This window comes from Dermacentor andersoni, chromosome 1, assembly GCF_023375885.2.
Source record: "Dermacentor andersoni chromosome 1, qqDerAnde1_hic_scaffold, whole genome shotgun sequence".
NCBI lineage: Eukaryota > Metazoa > Arthropoda > Arachnida > Ixodida > Ixodidae > Dermacentor > Dermacentor andersoni.
Genome location: NC_092814.1, coordinates 223231822 through 223255025, shown reverse-complemented (window position 1 = coordinate 223255025; position 23204 = coordinate 223231822). Strand labels below are relative to the sequence as shown.

Genomic DNA, 23204 nt, shown 5'->3' with positions numbered 1-23204 from the left:
TTAGAATTTATGAAGCTTCACAGCCCTACACAGGCGTTGAGGTAAAGCCCTCGACAGACGCAAACAAATCGTGGAATCGAACGAATGACTCCACAGTGCGCTTGTGCTTAATGTGAATGTAACTATTTGCTGCCGCTCCGCTCAAGATTCAGTCTCAAAGCGTGAAATTCGGTCATATCGTGCGACATAATAACAAACTTGTCGAACTTCACCGCAGTGCCCAAGCGTTGAGGTAAAGCCCTCGGCAGACGCAAACATATCGTGGAATCGAACGAGTGACTCCACAGTGCGCTTGTGCTTAATGTGAATGTAACTATTTGCTGCCGCTCCGCTCAAGATTCAGTCTCAAAGCGTGAAATTCGGTCATATCGTGCGACATAATAACAAACTTGTCGAACTTCACCGCAGTGCCAAGCGTTGCGGTAAAACCCACGGCAGAAGTAGGGTTGCATGAAATGCCATGAAAGCACAGGTGGCGCTTTTGCGCGTGATGTGAAGTGAAAACATTTTGTGCCACTCTGCACAAGTTTGCATCTCAATGTGTCTTTTTCAGGCAGACCAGGTGATGTCGTTACAACTCCGTCAAGCTTAACAAGACTACACAAGCATTGCCATAAATCTTGCAGCAGAAGTAGCTAAGGTATTAGTAAACTTAATTAATACATGGGCAACGCTGAGCGCCGACGGTAAATGCAAACATTATTTCTGTCATTGCACGCATGTCTGTGCATAGCTGCTTGAAACGAAGGAAGTGCTGTGCAGTGCAATATTAGTTATATCAACATTTATGCACGTCACTGCAAAACTTAAGGATTCTACGGCTTGTATGCTTAGTCAAAATACAAAAATAGTGAATCAATAGGAAGTGTTTTTATTCATAAGATGAACGAAAACATTCCATGCCTTTTTGCACACAAATCACAGCATGTATAAAAAAACCGAAAATCTCAAGGAACTCCTAGTAGATATGTGCAACTTTCAGATAATAGCATGTATGCCAAGATAGCATCAGTTGTCAAAATTAAGAAGTATCTTTCAACTCCTCACAGTCTGTCACTCCCTTTGTGCAAAGCACTGTGAGCTCTCTCTGCTGCAGCCTTCTTGGCACAGCGCTCCTATGTCACTTCGTCAGAGCCACTGAGGAGAAAAAAATAAGACAAAACCAATTTTATACCTGAGCTGACTGCCAGCCATCACTACCACCTAGGGGCCCTCAACGCTAGACATGATGTCAAGCAAGCTTCACTTTTCAGCTGTCCCCTGCCTCCAAGCAATCTTTTTGCGCCTTTCTTGCTTATAATATAAGCGGCGAAGTTATGCACACAGTACGTAAGCCACAACATTCAGCAATTATAAGTGACATTATTCTCATGCACTTAAACCTAAGCATTTTATTGTTGCAGCTTTAATATTGAATAGGCATGCTTGGATAGTGAAATTTGCTGATTGAATCGATAGCAATATTCAGGAAAAATTACCTCTGAATATCGAATCAAATATTGAATATTCCCAATTTCTAAAATAACGAAATGAAAAATGCCGTAGAGTCTGTTAAGGAAAAAAAGACTTGCTGGCCTTTTTGGATGCGTATAGTGCCATTAACAACTAGATGTCAAGTCAACTAGGAAGCTTGTAAATGAGAAGCAAAGGAAAGCACAATCATATCTGGTGCATAATGACCATGCATGACACAAATAAAATAAAATGAGCAGCATGTCCCAGACACATGTAGTAGAGTATAGTAGAGTATACAGCTCAGTGAAGGAGTTAAGGGCAATACTGCAGCCCTGCATATCATTTTGAAGGAATCCAAGCATATGGAGAGATTGACCAAACATAAATTGCTTTGTCTAATTAGACAGAGCAAATGCAAAGTCTTCCTAAGGCACGACATGCTTACTCAACTATAGCATGTAAATGACCTCCTCCATATCTTTGTTTAGAAACTGGATCATCTGCGCAACAATCACAGTTGTCCTGCACTATAACCATTCAACGATTCTTCATTTATGTCAGTCTTCCTCCTTGTAGACTGCAAGAAGTGTTGTTGTCTTTTACAGTATTCGAACAAAACAAATGTACTATTCGACAACTTCAAATAGTGAATTCTCGAATCGAATACGAATTGAATAGCAAAGACTATTTGATTCATATTCAAAATTTTGAATATTTGCACACTCCTATTATGAAATTGCAAGATTGGCTTGTAATCGCAATATATGTGGCAAATTTTCTATTAAAAAAATGTGGGTTAGCCCCCGCATGCATCTCATTTCACAGCCAATCAACCATCACTTAATTTCCTTGCATTGCTGCTGTTCACTCTGTCTTTTATACATTGCCACATTTGCACTGATAATAGTTGCTACTGGACATATCAATTTTATCTGCAGCATGATGTATAATGTCCTATATATTAACAAGGAATAGATGATACTAGAAATTATCAGTTATCATATATAATATACAAGACAGTTAACTGATAATCTATAAGAGTACCAAAATTGGTGCTAGAGGAAAGGAGGGCAGCAATGTGCAGCAGAGGATTGGGAGGTGTAATTCGAGATAGCATAACTGCACTGTCCTAGAATGGAGTCAGCTAATTCAAAGCAAGGATATGACTGAAGCTTTCAATGCAGAAGCAGACATAAATTGGTTAATGAAGTTAATGATGGCCATGTATGCACCTTGAAAAACATGGGAGCTTGAATATAAAAATTAAGTGTACCCAGCAGCACAGATTGGATTCAGATTGTACTTAGGCACAGAGGATGGCCTGTCTCTCCTGCCAGATGGTGTCCTGCTTGTCTCCCCTCACAGCCACTAGTTGTGGACGGTGGTGGCAACTGATACAACCAATGCATGCAATAATGCAGAACATAATTTAGGTAATTTTTGAAACATGGAAGACTTTTGTCTACCAAAGCAGGTAACAAAAGTGGTACTCATATTTTTGAGTCTGAGAAGAATTAGTGTGTATGTAAATTGTTTTCATATTGGGTCCTAGCTCTGCTTCAAACCACAGTGTGCCACATGGCTCTGTTCTGGCCCCCTTGCTGTTCATCATTCGTCCTGCATGGAGGCTTCAAGACATCACAAGCGTTGAGTTCTTTATTTATGCTGATGACATGACGATTTGATCAACGTATGGGAATCTTGATATGCAATTTAACAGCTGCAAAATGCTCTTGACATACTCACTGAATATGCAGAGACTGTTGGTCCCCAACTATATATAAGAAAGTCCTGCTGCATTCATGTTACTAACAATTAAGATAAGGAGAAATAAGGTCAGTCTTCAAAACTGACTTTGAGGTAGGAATCAACCCATCAGTCATGCTAACAATTCATGAGCTACCTCTCCTTAGCCTTGGAATTCATCTTTCTGGTTCAGGCTTGAACTAGCCTAGGCCAGTCTGGAAGCCATCGACCTTGACTTTGGACTTAGTATACGGAATTCAACCAAGTGCTGGTAGAGCTCCCACTGAGGTGACACAGCAAATTGCAAGTTTTTTTAAATTTCACCATGTATCACCTATCAAGCACAGTTTCGTTGACCGAGTGCTCAGCGGTGGGCTATACTAGATTTCACCATCTGAGAAGTGAGGGCAATAATGGTACTGAATCAAGTCTTATCTCAATCCAAATGCGTAAATTGCATGCCCAGCTTAGCACAATTATGGAACTTGTCATTCTGTGCAAGCATGTAAGACAGCTACGATAACTGATCTCTCTATTAGTTGCAGCTCTCTCTTCTCATTTATACAGAGATCCTCCCATGATAATGACATTTTCTGACCTCCTGCTGTATGGCACTGTACTTATATTAGCACTAATACAAGAATAATGTTTAGGAGAAGTAATTATGCAGCTATTTCATACGTGAGATATCAGGATGCCTAGAGGGCACTGTGCAATTTACCCAGGCTATGATTTTCAGGGCAACATAGGATGGATCGCCGTCATCACCCCATTTACAGCATTAAAAATTATTTTTCTTTTATATGCACACACCTGTCCATTTGACACGAAGAAAAGGCTTATTTCAAGACTGTGAGACACTAATTAATTATGCATGCTCTCAGATCCTGCCACACTAAATCATCTAGGAAAGTTGGCGAAGATTCTAGACAGCATCGAAGAGAAGAAAAATTGAGGCCTGGAAACTACGGGCAGGCTAATGTGTACTTTTGTGCTCTCATTTATTACTATGAGAATATTCGAGGTTCATATGTGATGGCTTTGTGATGAGAAAAGAAAGAAGTTAGGCAAGGATGTCAGCTGCTATGAGATGTGCTTTATTAGAAAGTATAGGCTGCATTAGTACCTGTGTGGGTAAACCAGCATGTTCCCTGAACAAGTGAAGCTATTTTAGCCTACAAAAGCTGCCTTGAGGCTACTTGTTTTGCTTCAATTGTTGGCAAAAGGTATCTTGCTCTCTTAAAACAATTTTCACAGGAAAGTGCTGCATACTTATAAGATGCACATCATATCTAAGGCAACATGTAAAGCTTTATTTCGATAGCTAGTAAAGCCTTGGCCATCACTAATGTCTGTGCTGTGTACTGATGTGGCAGCACCACGCTTACACATTTAGACATCTTTTGCAGTCAAGCATGCAGGAATGCAGACAACTTTGAAAACCTGTCTCACGTACTGATGTTTAAATTGTGGCAGTTTCCATCGTCTCCATGCTGCGTGATCACATGAGAGGTCAACACGGGTAAAAAAATTTATATTTTACATTCGATAGAATATTTTATATTTTATGCACATATCACTCAGTAGCATGAAAGTGAACATGACTTCTATGCCAAATGAATATTTAGGAGGAAAAAAAAATTGGGAAATTCCTCAGTGCGGAGGCACCTATTTCATGCACAAGGCATTCTCGGAAATTCGCAACAATGTGAAATACAATATATTACAGCTACAAAGAATATATTTTTGTCTGTAAAACATAGACGTAAAGAAGGGCTAGCTAGCCATGCAAAACAGAAGTGTTTTAGCATAACTGCTTATTTTCCTACAATTTTCAAAAGTTGCTATATCTACGGTTTTTTATCAACTATACCAATCCGCGGAGCCTGTTGAAATTTGGTGGACTCTGAGACCTTAACCTATTCAACAACTTTGCGCAATATTGTTCTTGTATCACAAATTATCAGTTTTACAATTCACTTCAGATGTGAAGTTTTGACGAAAATGAATGCGATATAAAAATCAAAATAAAGAAACAACATTGTAAATTAAAAACAAGTTGCATTATTTTGTTTGTAAGGACAATACTACAGGTGGTAGAAATGAAAGCTTCACAAGAACATAGCAATGTGCTAAGAAAAGGGGACATTAGGGTAAAAAGAACATGCACAAGGCTCTGACTTGCCTAAACTTGACCATGATTGTGACAGAAAGGCAGTTTTGGCCTTATGGTTAATACCTATACATAAAAGTGCGTTCACTGCAATCATTATTCGCTTTAATGGGAATAAAGAAGCGTCAATATAACCTTTACGTGGCTCTTTTATTTAACAGCATATGTGCGCAGCTTATGGCATAGATAATTTTTAACGAAGGTTTGTATTTCTTTACGTGCTAGAATTAACTGTTAGTTCTCTGTGAATGTGCACAGGTAACACAATGTACGGCAGGTGAATGCCTCTAAAAATGACACACTGGTCATTATATAAACGTCATTATATAACCTAAGATGCAGTGGTGGGAGTGGCAATGGTGCTGGTTAAAGCAGTGTTAGCTGGCACATAGTTCCAGCTGCCAGGTGTCTAAAACTGCCAAAACTACCTTTCTGTAGCAATCATGGTCAAGTTTAGGGAAGTCAGAGCCTTATGCATATTCTTTTTATGCTGAGGTCCCTTTTTGTCTGATTATGTCTGATGTTTAATAGTACAAGGGCCTGGAATGACTATAAAGAATGCCATGAATGTTGCATGATACATTTAACACTTAAAAATGGATTGCTATAAATAATTAATATTGGCTGTATACAGGCTTAAAATTACTTGCTGTATAGGAGTGTAAAACATATCTGCTGTTAAAATTACAAGCCTATAAGTGATGTTTGTCTTTGCTAAAATGCATGAGGAGATGAGAAGATAAAGCATTTGAACTGGTGTGGTCTTTTACCAAGCACTCTGCGCCTTTCCAGAGGCCTTACGCACAATGGTTTGGAAGCTGGCACTCCATGTGCACTGCAGAATTGCAGCTTAAGCCTTCAACTGGAGGCAATGCTATGATTTAAGACTTTGAAGACACTGTATATATATCCAGCATACCTACACCACTGAGAAAAGTACCTGACAGTTTTGTTATTGAAAAGTAGATTGTTGCCAAGGAAAAGGGCTGTACTGAAAGGTAAACAGGTGCACATTATATCGCACTTCCTGTCACAGCCTATACAAGGCTGATAGTATTTGCCAAATAAATAAATAAATAAAAAATATATAATGTAATAATAAATTGTTGTTATGCTGTTTTATGGATAGGCCTATTTTATAGACATGCTTTATGGTTAGACTACCTGTTCTCCATAAAGACATGGAGAACAGGTGGACCCTCCAAACTTGTTGCATGTTGATGACTCGCTGCTCATCAGAAGGTAAGAATGTGTACATGCCATCCGTTTTTATTCTCCACATTCCAAATTCCAGCCACCTTGCATGTCTTTTCATTGGGATCAGGCTGCACGAAGTGTAAAAAGGTAAAAACAGAAAAAGCAAAATCTGATGCCAAACAAAACATGCGTCCAAGTGTGTATGCTGCTCCCTAGACTTGGTATACCTGATCCCGTTATCTTGTGATGAGGTGTAACACGAGAGTGCAGAAGCACCACCATCCATTCACTTCGTCTTGACTGCCTTACTATTTGCCCAGTTACTGTCACTCATGTGGATGTAACCCCATGCTCAATGACACACTTATGCTTTCCCATCATTGTAAAAAATTAATGAGCGAAATAATTGAAACATTATGTATCAACAAATTACGAGACAAATGTATTAGCCAGGCTTAAATGGTGACCCTTGTGACCAAGAAATGCAATTATCTAGATGTGTGTCCTGAGTGAAATGAATTATTGTTACATTTTTATTTTTGTACATGTCTACCACACCATTCTCTAACATTGTTTTGTTATCACGTGGCTTTGTGAATCTACTTTTGCCATTTATTTTTCTCGTTGTGTATACTGTTGCTTCAGGACATATATATACCTATGTATATATTAGCGTTTTCCTTAAACAAATATTTTTCTTGCGTATACAGTGCCAAGTCTTTACTTTCTTCACCTCTCTTCTTTTGTCTGTGTTACATCGTGCTGCCAAGCAAGACATCGCTATAAATCTGCACCCCCTTGCCCATCTTTCAGTTATTCTGCAGTGTGTGTAATTCATTACTGACCTTTATATATTCCATGTATCTTGCAAATTGCTTCTGAACATTTTACGCAAGAAAAGCTTTAGGTCCGTGAATGAAATGTGAGCTCGACTTTCAGGGCCTCTATAAGTGATGGATGCTTCTTCCTAATCTGTGAGCCAGAGATGTATCCTAGGCAGCCTCTACAGGGGGGCCCAAGTCAAAATATGCAAAAGAGAAGGGGGACCTCACTGCACACTATGAGCGCTAAAATGCCAGCATTCTCAGGGGAAGCCTGGGCCCTCAGGACTCGGACTGTGCCGGTGCTGCAAGCTCATTTCATTCTAAGCCACGGCGAGCAGGCACCATGTGCAATTAGGCCATGCACAGATACTTGTGTAACTAGCTTAGGGCCACGTTTTTGTGGTTTTTATATGTTTGTATTACTTTCACTGTGCTAAGGCAGTCAATGTGTAGTAATATAGCTTTATGAATGCTTGTGCCTGTAATATGGGGAAAATAACTGTTAGTGCTTTGCTTGTAAGGATGCTTGTTTGCAGATTAACAGCCTCAAATGCAACAAAAGAAGGTCCCAGTGCTGCAAACAATACTCTTGCTTGTGATTTTGAGGCGTCAGTGATGAACTCTGAGCATGTATACTTCAATTTCAGTTCTAAGTATTGCAGTTGCATATATGCACACCTAGCACATGCTTGGAAGCTTAAGGAATGAGGTGTCGCACTCTTTGCATTGTTACTGTTGAAGTGGTTAGCATGGGTCATTAAACGATTTCCAAGGATCGATCTGTCCAAGATCTGGCAACAGTGCTCTTAACATGCATTGTGAATGGAAGTCTGCATGTTGGCCATGTAAATAGCTCAGAGTATTTGACATGCCATATACTACAGTGTGGCAACAGTGTTCAGAATCTGAGTGAATGTTGGCATGAGGCTACTAAGTGGCGCACTTGACTGGGGATGCAGAGGTTGAGGGAGTAGAGGGGAGGTGGGGGGGGGGGGGGGAGTCGGGGCTTTGCCAGCCACATACAGACATCTTGGGGAAGGGGGGATGTGTCCTTCGTGCCCCCCCCCCCTCTGTATATGCCACTGGCGTTGCTACAGGAGTTGAGCACTTGGGGCACATTTCTTAGTCAGCTTTAGGTGATCCCTAAGCCCAAGTGATGGATTGTCTAAGGGCTGCTCCAGGACAAAATCTCTGAAGAGATATCTCCTGTGTCCGGGTAAGGTCACAGGCAAGGAGCAGACTTATCGGGGAAGTAAGGCACATATATACGTGTCCCACCAGAGGCAAGATTCCAGTGCGTGGTGAAGAGCAAGGAGATTACAGTTAGGTTAGGTGGAGGAATTCAGTTAGGTGTCACAAATGAGGCAGTTGATTGAGCCAATTGGTCTGCCCAAATGGTTGAACCAATTCCATCTGTGCCCTTGTACTCAGTGCACCTCAATACTGAGATGCAAGGAAGTGTAGAGTCTGTGAATTTATTGACAGATTTGTAGCATTCTTAACTGTAACTTGTTTGAGCTGCTTCACTGCAGTAAGCGACAGAATCTTTTATCGTAAATGATAGAGAGGGACTTGCGCTATTATGATGTGGGGTGCTGTACAGATGGAATAGATGGCATCATGAGAGGCTTTCAATGCAATTCAAGTAGTATGGTGAGTTGGGCGTTTCTGCCTTGTACGTGACCAAAAAACCAATAGCGGGGTGAGATGGGCTCACAGAGTTTTGTTATTCTCAGCATGTCACAGATGCTTATTTCAGGTAAGCCTCACAAGATTCCATAGTGCCATGTTGTGTAACAAGATTTTTTTATATCTGGAATTATGTAGTTAGAAAGAACCTGATGGGCTCAGTGTATACCGATTGTCATTGATCGTCAACTTGCCCTCCCTAAAGCTGCATTGATACGGCTTATTTAGCTTTCTAGAAAGTGTAGGAGATGATGTGATCTATCATTTTCTCGAAGACTTTGCATAGACAGCTACAGTAAGTATCACAGACCTGTTGCTAGCTGCCAAAGATGGATCCTAATCTTGCTCCTTGAGAAGAGGAATTACAATGGCTTTCTTTTTTATGCAGAACAAAGATGCCTGAAATGACAGATTTTGTTTTATAATTTAAAGAATCATTAGTGTTTCAGGATGCAAGTGTTTTAATATCTTGTGTATGTATAATTCCATCAAGTGCCAGGGGCAGACTTATTACATAAATTTAAGGAGGCTTTAAACTCAGAATGATAATAGCTATAATGTGGAGCATATTTGAAGTTTACTTGTTTTCGTTCAGCAATTTCACATAAAAGAATCTTAATAATGTGCATCACTATAGGAAATAGGTTCGAAATGTGAAGCTCCCACCCTCCCCAGGTGCATTCTTTGCCTGACCTCGTAATGTGTTCCCTTAATTGATAATTGGCCAATGGCAAAGCATGGGTTTGCTTCTGTTTAAGCCTTCCAAGCTCAACAAGCAACCACGACTGGGTCACCGTACCTTTCATTATACGTTATCTTGAATACATATTCAAGGTCTTCGGGACCGGCCCAGTTTACTATTACTCTTTCAAGGATCCGCTCAATTTACTCGAGGATAAGCACGAGGACGCGGCTAATCCCGGGAACGCAAGAAAAGAAAGCTTCTGTTTAGAATCGAGCACAATTGATGCGGCCGCATCGGTTTCTCCGCGATCCGAGTCAGTAATATTTGCGCAGCTATGATGACATTAAGACGCACGGCGCTGCAGGAAAAGGGGTGTCAAAACTGGTTCACTGGTTGCTTCGATCTCGAAAACGAATCGTGGTGACCGACTTTTGTAGTAGACAGCTAGCAAAGAACTCGTATGGGCCCGACCCTTTGAGGAAACGTTCGAGTGACAGTGCGAAGACTGCAGTTTCACGCATCTGTCACACTGTATATAAATCCATATTGCGGCGTTCGGAGATTGCTGTAAACACAGCGTGTGGCGACGTAAACGTGGGCATGTACGCTTGCAGCGCTTGTCGTCTGCTGCTCCAGAGAGGAAACGGGGGAGAAGCGTGCGTGTGCTTGCGGCCCCACCACATTCCTCGGGCGACGCACGAGACGCTCAAAAAAATTGCTTTCCATCTCTGCAGGCACCTGATAGATAGCATAATATTTTTCTGCCTCGTAATATTGAACGCTGACTATTATTATAGAGAAACGCATGACAGTATAGTTGAAATCATTTTGCGTTGATGTCTTTAATCAAAATGTGTACATTAATGAACGCATAAGACAACTTTCTTTCATATCTTTGCAAGTTAAACGCATTGTTTAGTAAGATTTGATATATTTCAATTGTTTTTAGTTTAATTTATTAAAGTGACGTCACTTCCGTGCGTTGCAGGAGTCGATTCTGTGTGGAGTCGTCTGGGGAACACCGCGTTGCACGAGACGCTGCCAAAAAAGTTTTACTCTAAAGTTTACAAACCGTTCCTTTCGTCATTCCAGATGCTTGCACGTTTGCTCTTTTCTGTAAATCTTGCGCACATCACACAGAACTGAGACCACATGCGAACTCTGCGAGTGTACTTTAGTTCGGAAATGAAGGTACGTCACAACAGCGGAGCATCTTCACAATGTTCTTTAATACTCCATTTGCTTCGTGCTACAGCTGTTTTTTTAAAGAAAAAAATAATTAAAAAAAATACAGCTCTATATCAACTTCAGAGGAACCCGAACCCTGGGCCGAAATGCTGGTGCGGGAGGACACCGTGTGGAAGAACGCCGAATTGGCCGAAGAAGGGTCTCGGAAAGGCTGGATCCGGTGGTCGCCGAGGCAGCTGGGGCACATAGGGTGGAGAAAACCTAGGGGGGCGTGCTGCAAGAGAAAGACGGAGAGGTCGTTTGAGAAATTGAACAAAATTGTCTGCGCGATAAAACGACCACACGAGGAGTCTTTGGTGGTTTTCTTTTTCGCACAGACATTAAGGTTCACAGATATGCACCAACTAGAACACAAATGCTGTTCTTTGGAAGAAAATTGATCACATCTGTGCAACGAGCTATAGTTCCATGTAGCAGTCTCGGTGCGATAGTGACCTTCAGTAAGTGCACACTGCAGCGAACCCTGGTGCCTGCAGGTGGCGTGCAAACGATGTTACACAGGTCGAATCTATCATCGGGCATAAACTTGCATCGGGTGACGTGCCCCGAGAATTTATTCCAATGTGACAATTTCGTCCCCCTTTGGCTGTTGTCTGCACAAGGGGCTGCTGGACCTTCTCCCCCCACCCCCACCCCTTTTATTTTTCTGGCTTGCTTGTTTACAGGAAAAAAAAAAAAAGCTGTGGGGGGGGAAAAAGTGTTACTTTCATTTCAATAAATTTGTTCTGTTTTAAGGGAACCAGGCATTCTGCATCCTGAACACAGAACCTGTCGACTCATGGTCTCCATACAGTTCCCATGCTTAAAAGTTTCCTACAGAAAGATTACATTGCATCCAACTTAAGCATCAAATTATAGATAACACAAGTCGGAACACCAAAGCTATCCTAGGATTGGACCTAAAGAATGCTTTTGACAGTGTTACCCACGAAACAATACTAAGAATAAATGAGCTAGGCCGAGGCCAGTGAGTATACAGTTATATGTATACGAGACTTCCTTACTAACAGAAAGGCACACATTAAGATAGGAGACCTTAACTCCGAAGAACTACAGATCAGAAGCGCAGGTATGCCCCAAGGTTAAATAATATCACCGATGCTGTTTAACCTGGCTCTTATCGGATTACCAGCAAAGCTACCGGAAATGGATGGCCTCAATCATACCATCTACGGTGACGATATCACCCTCTGGGTGAGCGATGGCAACGATGGACAGGTTGAAAACACAATACAATGTGCAATAGAAGCTGTTGAACAATACCTAGCAGGAACCGGACTGGCATGTTCAGCAGAGAAATCTGAGCTCCTCATTTATGTATCATCGTGACGTGGCCGAAAACCACGCAACTACGAGGAACGAAACAATCCGCAAATTCACCTAACTACGGCAGATGGTACGCCCATACCCAAGGTTGACAAGATCAGAGTATTGGGCCTCATCATTGAAAGTAACGGCTACAATGGAGAGACCATATGCAAATTAGACAAAATAACATCTCAAATCATGCAGCTACTTAAACAAATAGTCAACAAACATGGTGGAATGAAAGAACGCAATCTGCTTAAGCTAGTCCAAGCATTTATAATAAGCAGAATAGTATGCGTGGCATCGTACCTACGATGGTACTCGCTAGAAAAATACAAATTAGGCTGCTTAATCAGAAAAATCTACAAGCAATCAGGATGAGCTAATCGACGCACAACGAATAGCACAATACGAATGCCCGTCCAAAACTAAAACAGGTAGGCAAATATTGGATCGCCTAGGTATAAGGTACCATACCCAACATGGCGTCAAAGTAGATATGCCCAGACATATCAGAGACATGATAACCATCCCTCCAACACCCAAGAATATGCATCTTACCCACCATCAGGGTAGACGGGAAAGCAGAGCACGCAATATACAGAAGAAATTCGGTAACAGCAAGGACACCACATTTGTAGACGCAGCTAGATACAGACAAAAGAGCGCCTACACAGCAGTGGTGATAAATTACGAGGAAAAATGCACGACGAGCACTGCAGTCAACAGGCTACACGCAGAAGCCGCAGAGGAAATAGCTATTGCGCTAGCCATAGCACAAACACAAACGGGCATAATCATCAGTGATTCCCAGAAAGCCATACGAAACTTCGCCAACGGTTGAATCTCCCCAGAGGCACTACGACTCCTAAAATGAATTAATAACCACGACAAAAGTGTCAATCTCATCTGGACACCCGCTCAGACACTACCAGACGGTAGCTATGAGACGGCGCACCGCATGGCTCGACAGCTTACGGACCGAGCCTCGGATAGCCCCCTCTCACCGACTACTGACGAGTTGGAGTGAGAAGATCGAATGACCAGATTTCACGAAATTACCCAACAGCATAGATTGCAGAGGCGTACATTCCCGCTGCAGCACCCAATCCACCGCACCCAAAAATCAATCTGTCGAATGGCGGCAGTTACAGACCAGATCCTATCCGAGTCCAGCTATTATGCACCTAATACACCCAGATTTATACACAACGGATAAGTGCAGAGATTGCGACTCTAGAGCCACCCTAGAGCATATCCTATGGGAATGTACAGCTGTAATACAGGATAACGGTGATGCAGCCTTAAACAGCGACAGCCTCCGCGCACGTTGGGAGTCTGCGTTGCTCAGCTCGGACCTGCAGCACCAACTCTGGGCCGTCCAGCGAGCCAAGGAAGCCGGCCAAGGGTTGTCGGCCAAGGGCCGACAACCCTTGGCTGAAACCTAGGCAGGGTCCAGGCCTACCCCACCAAATCCCAGGGCACTGAATAAAGTTATTTGGATGAATGAAAAAATTACAAGAGGGAACTTAAGCACGGAAATTGTTCAGGTATCATGGGAATGATGGTTAGCACAGAGGAATGAAAGAGTGATCCATCCTAAATTGTGAAAACACCACAGTTTTGGTGCATGTTCACAGTAAAAATGCAACAGAATGCCAAGCAGGTCACGGCCCTGGTATTTACACTTGTGGTAATGTGTAGAACTAGAGGATATATATATACAAACTTAATTGTCAAAGAAATGAATTGCTTGTTATAAGCAGTATAAGCAATCTAGATAATAAAAATTAGCTGGACCAACAAGTAATTTCTATGGCACCCCTTTTTCTGTAGTATAATCGAAAGCTTATTAACAAAGTGTCTATCCGTAGCAGTCTCTTTTGAAAGCACATGAAAAGGTTTTAAAAGGATTTTTTAAGATATACAATCACTTTTTGTGATATTGTGTACAAATGCTGGCAACTCTGATATTAATAAATAGTGATTACATGCTACAAAAAGTTAGAAATTGGAAGAACAAATGTGGACTAATAGCAAGAAAAGTATTCTTTGTTAAGTTATGTGACTGCAGCTTGAGCAATTGTCTTAAACATGTAACAGGCTCCTGCAATAAGTTATATGTAAGGTCCTTCGTTTTCAGGTTTTATTTTTTTAGTAATTCAGGGGGCTACAACCAGGTGACAGTTTTAAAGAGAAAAACCATGGAGAAGTTGGAGTTTTTGTTATCTTGCAGCTCATAGTTCAAAGTAAGGGATTTTTGTGGCAACTTTCACAAACAATAACAACAGGCAATCTTTTTGGACCAAAACATTCGATTTAAATGGGCGAGATCATTCAGAAGACATGTAATGAAAACAAGGGTTGCTCGCAAATCATGTGACAAACTCATCTATACAAATCCTCAGTGGCATGCAGGCACTAGTACTAATATTTTAAAATAAAACTGCACGAAGAAACACAATGACGAGAGTCAGGTTCGGCGATCGCTTCTTTACCCCTTGTTGTTTGAATTTCTTTCACCAAGGAAAAAAGCACAAAAAGCAGTGCATACGGGCATAGGCGTCCACTAAGGGGGGGCTCCGGGGCCCGAGCGCCCTCCGGAGTTTTTCCGAGGCCGGCTGAGCTCCCACCAGGCGATGCCGAAGCCGCCTCCCCCCCACCCCAAAACACACACACACACACGCACCTAAAGTGCCATTACTAGAGCTTTGTCACCTACATCATTTGAGGTTCCTTTTGACTTTCCATAACCTTTTCAATTGAAATTTTACTGCAGCTTACTGCATCATTATTGGCGTGAATGTGCATTGCCCTTTTAATGCTGCAGGTCCACCACGCTTCAAATTGCTTTGCGTGCTTTTTTGACCATGAAAAGAAAACTATAGACTTCAGTGAACCCTTTGGCAGAGTCTTTTATCAATTGCATGTGAAATACACGTGAATGTTGTGTGTCTCAGTATTGCTTCTCTTTCCAGTAAGCAATGCTAACGACTCATGAAAAAAAAAACTTCTAATAATTTACAACATTTATTAGGGATGGAAACATCGTCACTTGCTTGTGCGGAATTCTGATACTGATAAGAACATAGTAGTGTCTTTCAATCGTCGGTCGAAACGTGATGCTGTGATCAAAAAAGCGCGAAAAGCAAGGATCACCGCACAAGACATCGGTTTTTCTTCCAAGCAGTCTGTCTTCGTGAACGAGCATTTGTGCCCTCAACTAAAGCAACTGCTTGGCATGACTGTGGCAAAGAAAAAGGAAATGAAATGGCGCTTTGTATGGGTGAGGGAAGGAAAAGTGTTCGCGCAAAAAACGGAAGAGTCTAGTGTTGTTAAAGTTACATGCGAGGCAGATCTAGCTAAAATCTGCTAGTGGCGATTGGTAACGAATACTTGTTGTATCTTATTTTGCTATGATCGTGCCACGCAACCTTGTTCGTCCTGGTTACGTCGACTCTCTTACCTTTTTGCATTTTAATGTTCAGTCTGCCCATAATAAACACGATCAGATAGAAGCATTTCTTCATGAATTCACGTTCAGGTTTGACATAATAATGATAAGTGAGACATGGTACAACTCGGAAGATGATGTCATTTCCTTGCCCGGATACCAAAGCTTCTTTCTAAATAGACCAAACCGCCGAGGCGGAGGTGTGATGCAGATGGTGTCAGAAAGGCTTTCATGCGACTTGATTGCAGATCTCTCAAAAACCACACCAGACTATGAAGCGCTTACGGTACAATGTGGATCCTATGTCTTCGCTGTTTTGTATCGACCACCTGATATTAATAGTGAAAGATTTCTTGTCTTTTTAGAACAATTACTGTGTTATGCTTACCAGAATAGACTGTGCATAAACATAGGCGGTGACTGTAACATAAACTTACTGCAATCAAATACAGTTTCCCGCAATCTAATCTTACTCCTTGATTCTTTTGGTTGTGCGAACGTGATAAAAACACCCACTCGAGTCACGTGCCTGTCTGAATCCCTTATCGACTTATTTATTACGAACAGCCCAATGCTAGATATCAATGCTGGTATCATTGCCGCCGATCTAGGTGATCACTTGCCGATATACATGTTTTCTAAACGAAATAACACACTTCAAGCGAGCCGAAACCAATGTAAATATTTCGTCATGCAGGAAATAAATCCAAGAACAATGACTGACTTTCGAAACTAACTTCGAAGTTTAAACTGGGCACCAGTATTCGAGTGTAACGATGCTGATATGGCCTATGATACGCTCATGCATATCATTAAAAATGCGTACAATAGTTGTTTTAAATTAAAAAAGGTAAAAACATCTAGAAAGATGCGGAAACCATGGTTAACAAATGAGTGTTTAAAGCAAATTCGTAAAAAAAACCAACTGTACTCTCACTTTGTGCAGTCTAGAAGCCCGGATGATCTTTTTGCATTTAAGAAATACAGAAACTTCGTAACTAAGTTTCTTCGAGATACAAAAAAAGAGTATCTGGAAAAGCTATTTAGTGATGCTGATACCAAAGGCGACCTAGTTTGGCGTGCGCTTAATAAGCTCCTAAATCGCGACAGAAGTCGTTATGAAGAGCTCGAGATTACAGAGAATGGGAAGCAGCTAAAGGGTATAGCAAATTGTCTCAATGAACACTTTACAAACTTAGTTATTAGCGCTCACAATATAGATGCTCTCAATTACTTGGGTGCACCTAGTGTAAATACGGCGTTTTTTGAGCCTACGACACCGGACGAGGTTTACTCTGCTTTTATATCCTTAAAGAACAGTAAGGCACGTGACATCGATGGTCTCCAGATTAAACCAATTAAATTTGCAATACACTTGTTAGTGCCCGCTTTCACCCACATATTCAATGTTTGCTAGTCTACTGGTGTTTTCCCTAAAAAAATGCAACAGGCAAAGGTTACTGCTCTGTTCAAATCAGGGGACAGAAATGACATGTCAAATTATTGGCCGGTGTCAGTGCTCCCTGTCATATCAAAAGGCTTAGAGAAAGTTATCTGTAAAAGGGTTATGTCATTTTGTGAAAAATATCGGTTATTATCTCCGCATCAATTTGGGTTTCGTAAGGGCCGATCAACTGAATTAGCTCTGTTAACACAGAAGGATTTAATCTTGAATGGCTATGAAGAAAAAAAATTAACATTGGGCATATTTATCGATTTTTCCAAAGCCTTTGACAGGATCAGTCATATTACTCTACTAAAAAAAACTCGAACATTACGGATTCTGTGGATTACCCCTGGACATTCTAAAGTCATACTTAACCCATAGGAAACAATGCGTTTACATCTCAGGAGAATACTCAGACCCCTTGAATTTAGAAGCTGGTGTTCCCCAAGGGAGCATATTAGGACCTATATTGTTTAACATCTATATAAATGATTTAACAAACATCAGTAACCTACCACACTATATAATATACGCAGATGACACCAGTCTTTTCTTCCAATCGTGCAATGCTGATAACTTATCACAACTAGCAAACACCATCCTTGATAAACTATATTGGTGGAGCAAAGCAAATTCTTTACAGATTAACTCTAAAAAAAACCAAAGCTGTTCTTTTTGCACCTGCCCCAAAAAATGTAAATCGTAATCTAAACATATTCTATCGATCAGAACTAATTGACGTCACCGCGGACATGAAAACACTGGGAGTGATTTTTGATCAGCATTTAAGTTGGGACAAACACGTAGAACGCGTGGCAACAAGTATGGCAAAAGCATGCGGTGCGCTTTGTAGGCTTCGAGATGTTCTCCCGTTAAAACTACGGCTATTGCTGTATAACACCATGTTTATTTCTCATTCAAATTATTGTAGTCTTGTATGGGGGACAACATCACAAAAAAATATTCAGACATTATCTCTTTTACAAAAAAAATGCATTGCGCCATGTTGCTTGTATTTCTTACGGCAGTCATACAAGCACATTCTTTTCTAAGTTTCATGTTCTTCCATTTCATTACAATTATCAGTTCAATCTTGCTATGAAATAAAAAGAAAGCGTAAAACGAGGCCACACGGGATTTACTGGTCTTTGCAATCTAAGTAAACCTCATCACCTCAACTACGACATTTGCGAGCAAGAAACTTGGGCCGTGCCTTTTTCACGAACTAATCATGGAAAGGACCGACTACCGTGCCGCATATCGGTATTACTGAACAGTCTTGAAAAAGAAAACATGGATCCTAGGACTGTTTCACGTCGAATTTTGAAGCAATATTTCATTAGCCGTGCGACTGCATGTGATTAGTGTATGTTGTATTTGCATTTCCTTTTCTTGGTTGTAACTTAGGTATGGAATTATTTTTGTATTTATCTTGTATGTGAAAGTGCTTTCATACATTGTTATGTAATTGGAAAAATGTATTGTTTCACTACGTTACATAAATGTGTATTTTTCTGTTAAGAGAAGGCATGTATTGCTGGTAAAAAAAAATGTTGGTTATAGTTCTGTTTTCAAAAACGCATGTTATCATTCCCTTAGACATGTTTTTCAAGATATATTTTATGTACCGGTGTATTGTTGCGTGAAAAGTGTTCACAAACTGTCTGGGCAGGGGCCTTTGTCAAGCCGCTTAAAATAGCGGCTTTTTGCTCCTGTCCTAGCATTTGTACATTTAAAGTTGAATGCCGAAATAAAGGAATTCATACTTTCTCTTCATTTCTGCAATTCCTGACAATAGGAGGACATGCACATTAGAAGTCCTAGCGGCGGCTGCCTCATTCACATTTTCTCACTTCAACACTGTTTTACTTTTCCAGTGCAAACACCATGCACATACACAATATATGTAAATATACACACAGGACAAAGTTTATTATATTTTTGAAGAACATGGAGGTAGCCAATAAAAATTATTTCTAAAGGTATGGGTAGCCTATGCCTAGAGAATGAATATGTTGCTGCAGGTCCACCATGCTTCAAATTGCTTTGCGTGCTTTTTTTACCATGAAAAAAAAAACTATAGACTTCAGTGAACCCTTTGGCAGAGTCGTTTATCAATTGCATGTGGAATACACGTGAATGTTGTGTGTCTCAGTATTGCTTCTCTTTCCAGTAAGCAATGCTAACGACTCATGAAAAAAAAAACTTCTAATAATTTACAACATTTATTAGGGATGGAAAGATCGTCACTTGCATGCAAAGGTAATAAATTTATGCCCTGTGTTCCAATTAACTATCATGCAACAAGAGTTCAAAAAAGAGCAATGCGTTACTGGAAGAAAACTTAGTGCATACTGTTTACAGTGCAGTGGAGTAGCTGCCAGTAATTTTTTGTTACTGAGATTTAATTCGGTAGTTGTAATTAATTATCTAACTCGAGACATACTATCCTAATTATCAAAGTGTCAATGAGGCATTTGAAGGCACAGCCAAGGGACATCTAAGTGTGGTATTTTCAGCGACATACTAATTGCACGCTAATTTTTTTCCGACTGATTTTTAAAAACAACACGAAATATGAAGAATACCACATGACTGCACTCCCACCTGGATCATAAAGCAGCACCCTTGAACAGGCTCCCTCTGAGTTAGCGAGACCGAAATACATAAAGGAAATAAAGAAAAGCAGTCTGATTGAGCTAGTGCCTTATTTGCCGCACTCCCACCGAAGTACACCGTCGCGTTTGGTGTTTGTTGAAAACAAGCTGTGATAGCTGCTGTCTTAGCGTAGATAAAGTGCAGGGATGTTTTTTTTTGCCACGAAACCTATCACCACAAAAGAGAATTGACAACGTTAGTGCGAAGGTTTAGAGGTATGTTTTGTTTCGTCCCAGTCACCATGTCTTTCTCTAATGAGCAGAAGGTAAACATGATCCTTGCCTTGGGATCTGCAAATGGCAACACGAGGAAGACCGCAAATATATATCAGTCATGTAAGTATGGTAGTAGACCAAACGCATTGACTATCATCAGAAATTATGAAAGCCTGAGACAAACTGGCAGGTTCAAGAAGCGGCGGAGGACTCCATTTTTGAGTCCTTGCCTACACACAGATGTTCTAGCATTTATGGCCGCAAAGCCTCATGCTAGTGTACGGGACGAGGCCACCCAGGTACCAATTTCCAAGTCATCAGTTTGGAGGATTCTAAATGATGTCCTTTCACCCGTACCACCTTAACCAGCACCACTGCTTGGAAGATAGGGACCTGTAGAATCGCCTAGATTTCTCGAATTGCATCCTCACAAAAGCCGATGAGTTACCGGACTTTTTCAGCAACATCATATGCACAGATGAAGCCAATTTTCACAGAAATGCCTAAGTGAATTTGCATAATGCACACTATTGGAGGGACTCCAATCTACACTGGGTAAAGCACAATCGGCACCAGTAACAGTGGTCGCTCAATGTGTGGTTCGGAATTTGCGCCAGTGCTATAACCGGTCCCATCTTCTTCGATCACACACTGACTGGACAGCGTTACATGAAAGAAATCCTTGAAGGAGCGGTGGATGAGTTTCTTAGCGAAGTCCCGCTGTCACGTATTCCACGTCTGTGGTATCAGCAAGGAGGGGAACCCACACAAAGCAGCAGCCGAGCACGAAACTGGCTCTATGCAACTTTTCGTGTGCAACAGATTGGAAGGCACGGTCCTGTAAATTGTCCAGCTAGGTCCCCTGACCTCTCTCCACTCGATTTCTTTCTTTAGGGTTATGTGGAAGCTTGTGCTTACATTAGTGCAACCGACGTCAGGTTAGTTCAAGGCAAGGATAACGGATGTCTGCCATAGAATTCCGGCGTCAGTCATCAAGAAAGCCACTGAAGATGTCATAAAACGAACACAGTACTGCATAGCTGCAAAAGGAGACTTATTCAAACACATCCTCTAGGCTGCTGTTCAACGGAGCTTACGAATTCCTACATAATAAGGGTGCACTGAAATTTTACATTTTTTTTTTTTTCGTGCAGACATTCTGAATGCCAATTTGCCTCATTTAGAAGTGGTATACTTACTTTCTTGAACACATCGGCTTTACCTTTTCTTTACATGCTGGTCCCTGCCCAGTCTGTTTATTTTGCTTTTATTTTTTGACACGAACCTGTTTTTGCAGCACCGTATATACTTTCATGAAGAATAAAACGCTCCCTTTAATTTCACTTTGGTCCGAAGCAAGCTCCTGGTGCAAAATATACCTTCGCGCGCACTCTTTCGATGCGGTGCGAGCAAAGCCCGGATTTTGAAACATTCTCTGCCTATTACATTGCTTTTCACATTTCGTGTGTGGCCAGAGCGGTGCTTCGGCCGCGTTATCAAGGGGCTCTTGTTATCAATGTGACCAGTCGGCCTTGAGAGACGGTTAATAAGTGTGACGTAGAAATGAGAGGAAGGAATAGCTGCGAAGCCACGAAACCTGCTGTTGGTGCTCCTTCCGTACTATTATCAATGTGATGCGCTGCCTCTTTGGGTTTGTGACAGGCAATGCAGCTGCTTCGAATCAGCTTATTTGTGGGCACTGCTTTATGATGCAGGTGGGAGCGCACTCACATGGTATTTTTCATACTTTGTGAGGTTTTTTGCCAGTCGGAAAATTTTGTACGGAATAAGTACATTGCTGAAAACACCGCAGTCAGATGTCATTTTGGGGTGCCTACAAATGCCTCATTGACACTTTGAAAATTAGGACAGTACTTCTCGAGTTAGATACTTAATTGCGATTACTGAATTAAATCTCAATAACGAAAGAATTGCAGGCAGCTACTACACTGTACTGGAAACAATGTGCACTAGGTTTTCTTAGAGTAACACAACTGCTCTTTTTTTAGGTCTTGGTGCATGATAGTTGGGGCACCCTGTATAATTCACTCAGTAACCGAAATGAGACCAAGCCGAATTCACTCGAAATCAGAATTAACAGAAGTCATGCGCACGAGTGCTTATACTCAGACTCGCAGGAAAAAGAGACAGAGAGAGAGAGAGGTAACAGTTTCGCCGGACAGGCGAAGCAGTATTAGTGATAGCCAAGTATGCGACAATTAAATGAAGGAAGATTACACCACCGAGAGGACTCAGGCTGTGAAATTGAACCCCGTCTTCTACTATGAGGTTTTGTATATACTCATATAACGGCGTCACTTCAGCGCAGTGTGTGTGTGTGTATATATATATATATATATATATATATATATATATATATATATATAGTTACGGGGAGAAACTATATGTATTTACAATATCATCATCATCAGCCTAGTTACGCCCACTGCAGGGCAAAGGCCGTTCCCATACTTCTCCAACTACCCCGGTCATGTACTAATTGTGGCCATGTTGTCCCTACAAACGTCTTAATGTCATCCGCCCACCTAACTTTCTGCCGCCCCCTACTACGCTTCCCTTCCCTTGGAATCCAGTCCGTAACCCTTAATGACCATCGGTTATCTTCCCTCCTCATTACATGTCCGGCCCATGCCCATTTCTTTTTCTTGATTTCAACTAAGATGTCATTTACCCGCGTTTGTTCCCTCACCCAATCTGCTCTTTTCTTATCCCTTAACGTTACACCTATCATTCTTCTTTCCACAGCTCGTTGCGTCGTCCTCAATTTCAGCAGAACCCTTTTCGTAAGCCTCCAGGTTTCTGCCCCGTAGGTGAGTACTGGTAAGACACAGCTGTTATACACTGTCCTCTTGAGGGATAGTGGCAACCTGCTGTTCATGATTTCAGAATGCCTGCCAAACGCACGCCAGCCCATTCTTATTCTTCTGGTTATTTCAGTCTCATGATCCGGATCCGTGGTCACTACCTGCCCTAAGTAGATGTATTCCCTTACCACTTCCAGTGCCTCGCTACCTATCGTAAACTGCTGTTCTCTTCCAAGACTGTTAAACATCACTTTAGTTTTCTGTAGATTAATTTTCAGAC

The 23204-nt window shown here is 41.3% G+C and overlaps 1 protein-coding gene across 1 annotated transcript in view; it reads right to left on the bottom strand.

Moving 5' to 3' along the window:
- Positions 1–10978: 10978 nt before the first annotated feature.
- Positions 10979–23204, bottom strand: part of LOC126548480 (F-box only protein 7-like) — a 70978-nt gene continuing 58752 nt past the window's right edge. The window contains exon 11 of the mRNA XM_050196676.3: positions 10979–11231. Coding sequence (XP_050052633.1) covers positions 11077–11231 — 155 coding nt within the window. The 3' untranslated portion in view covers positions 10979–11076. The remainder of the gene's footprint in view (positions 11232–23204) is intronic.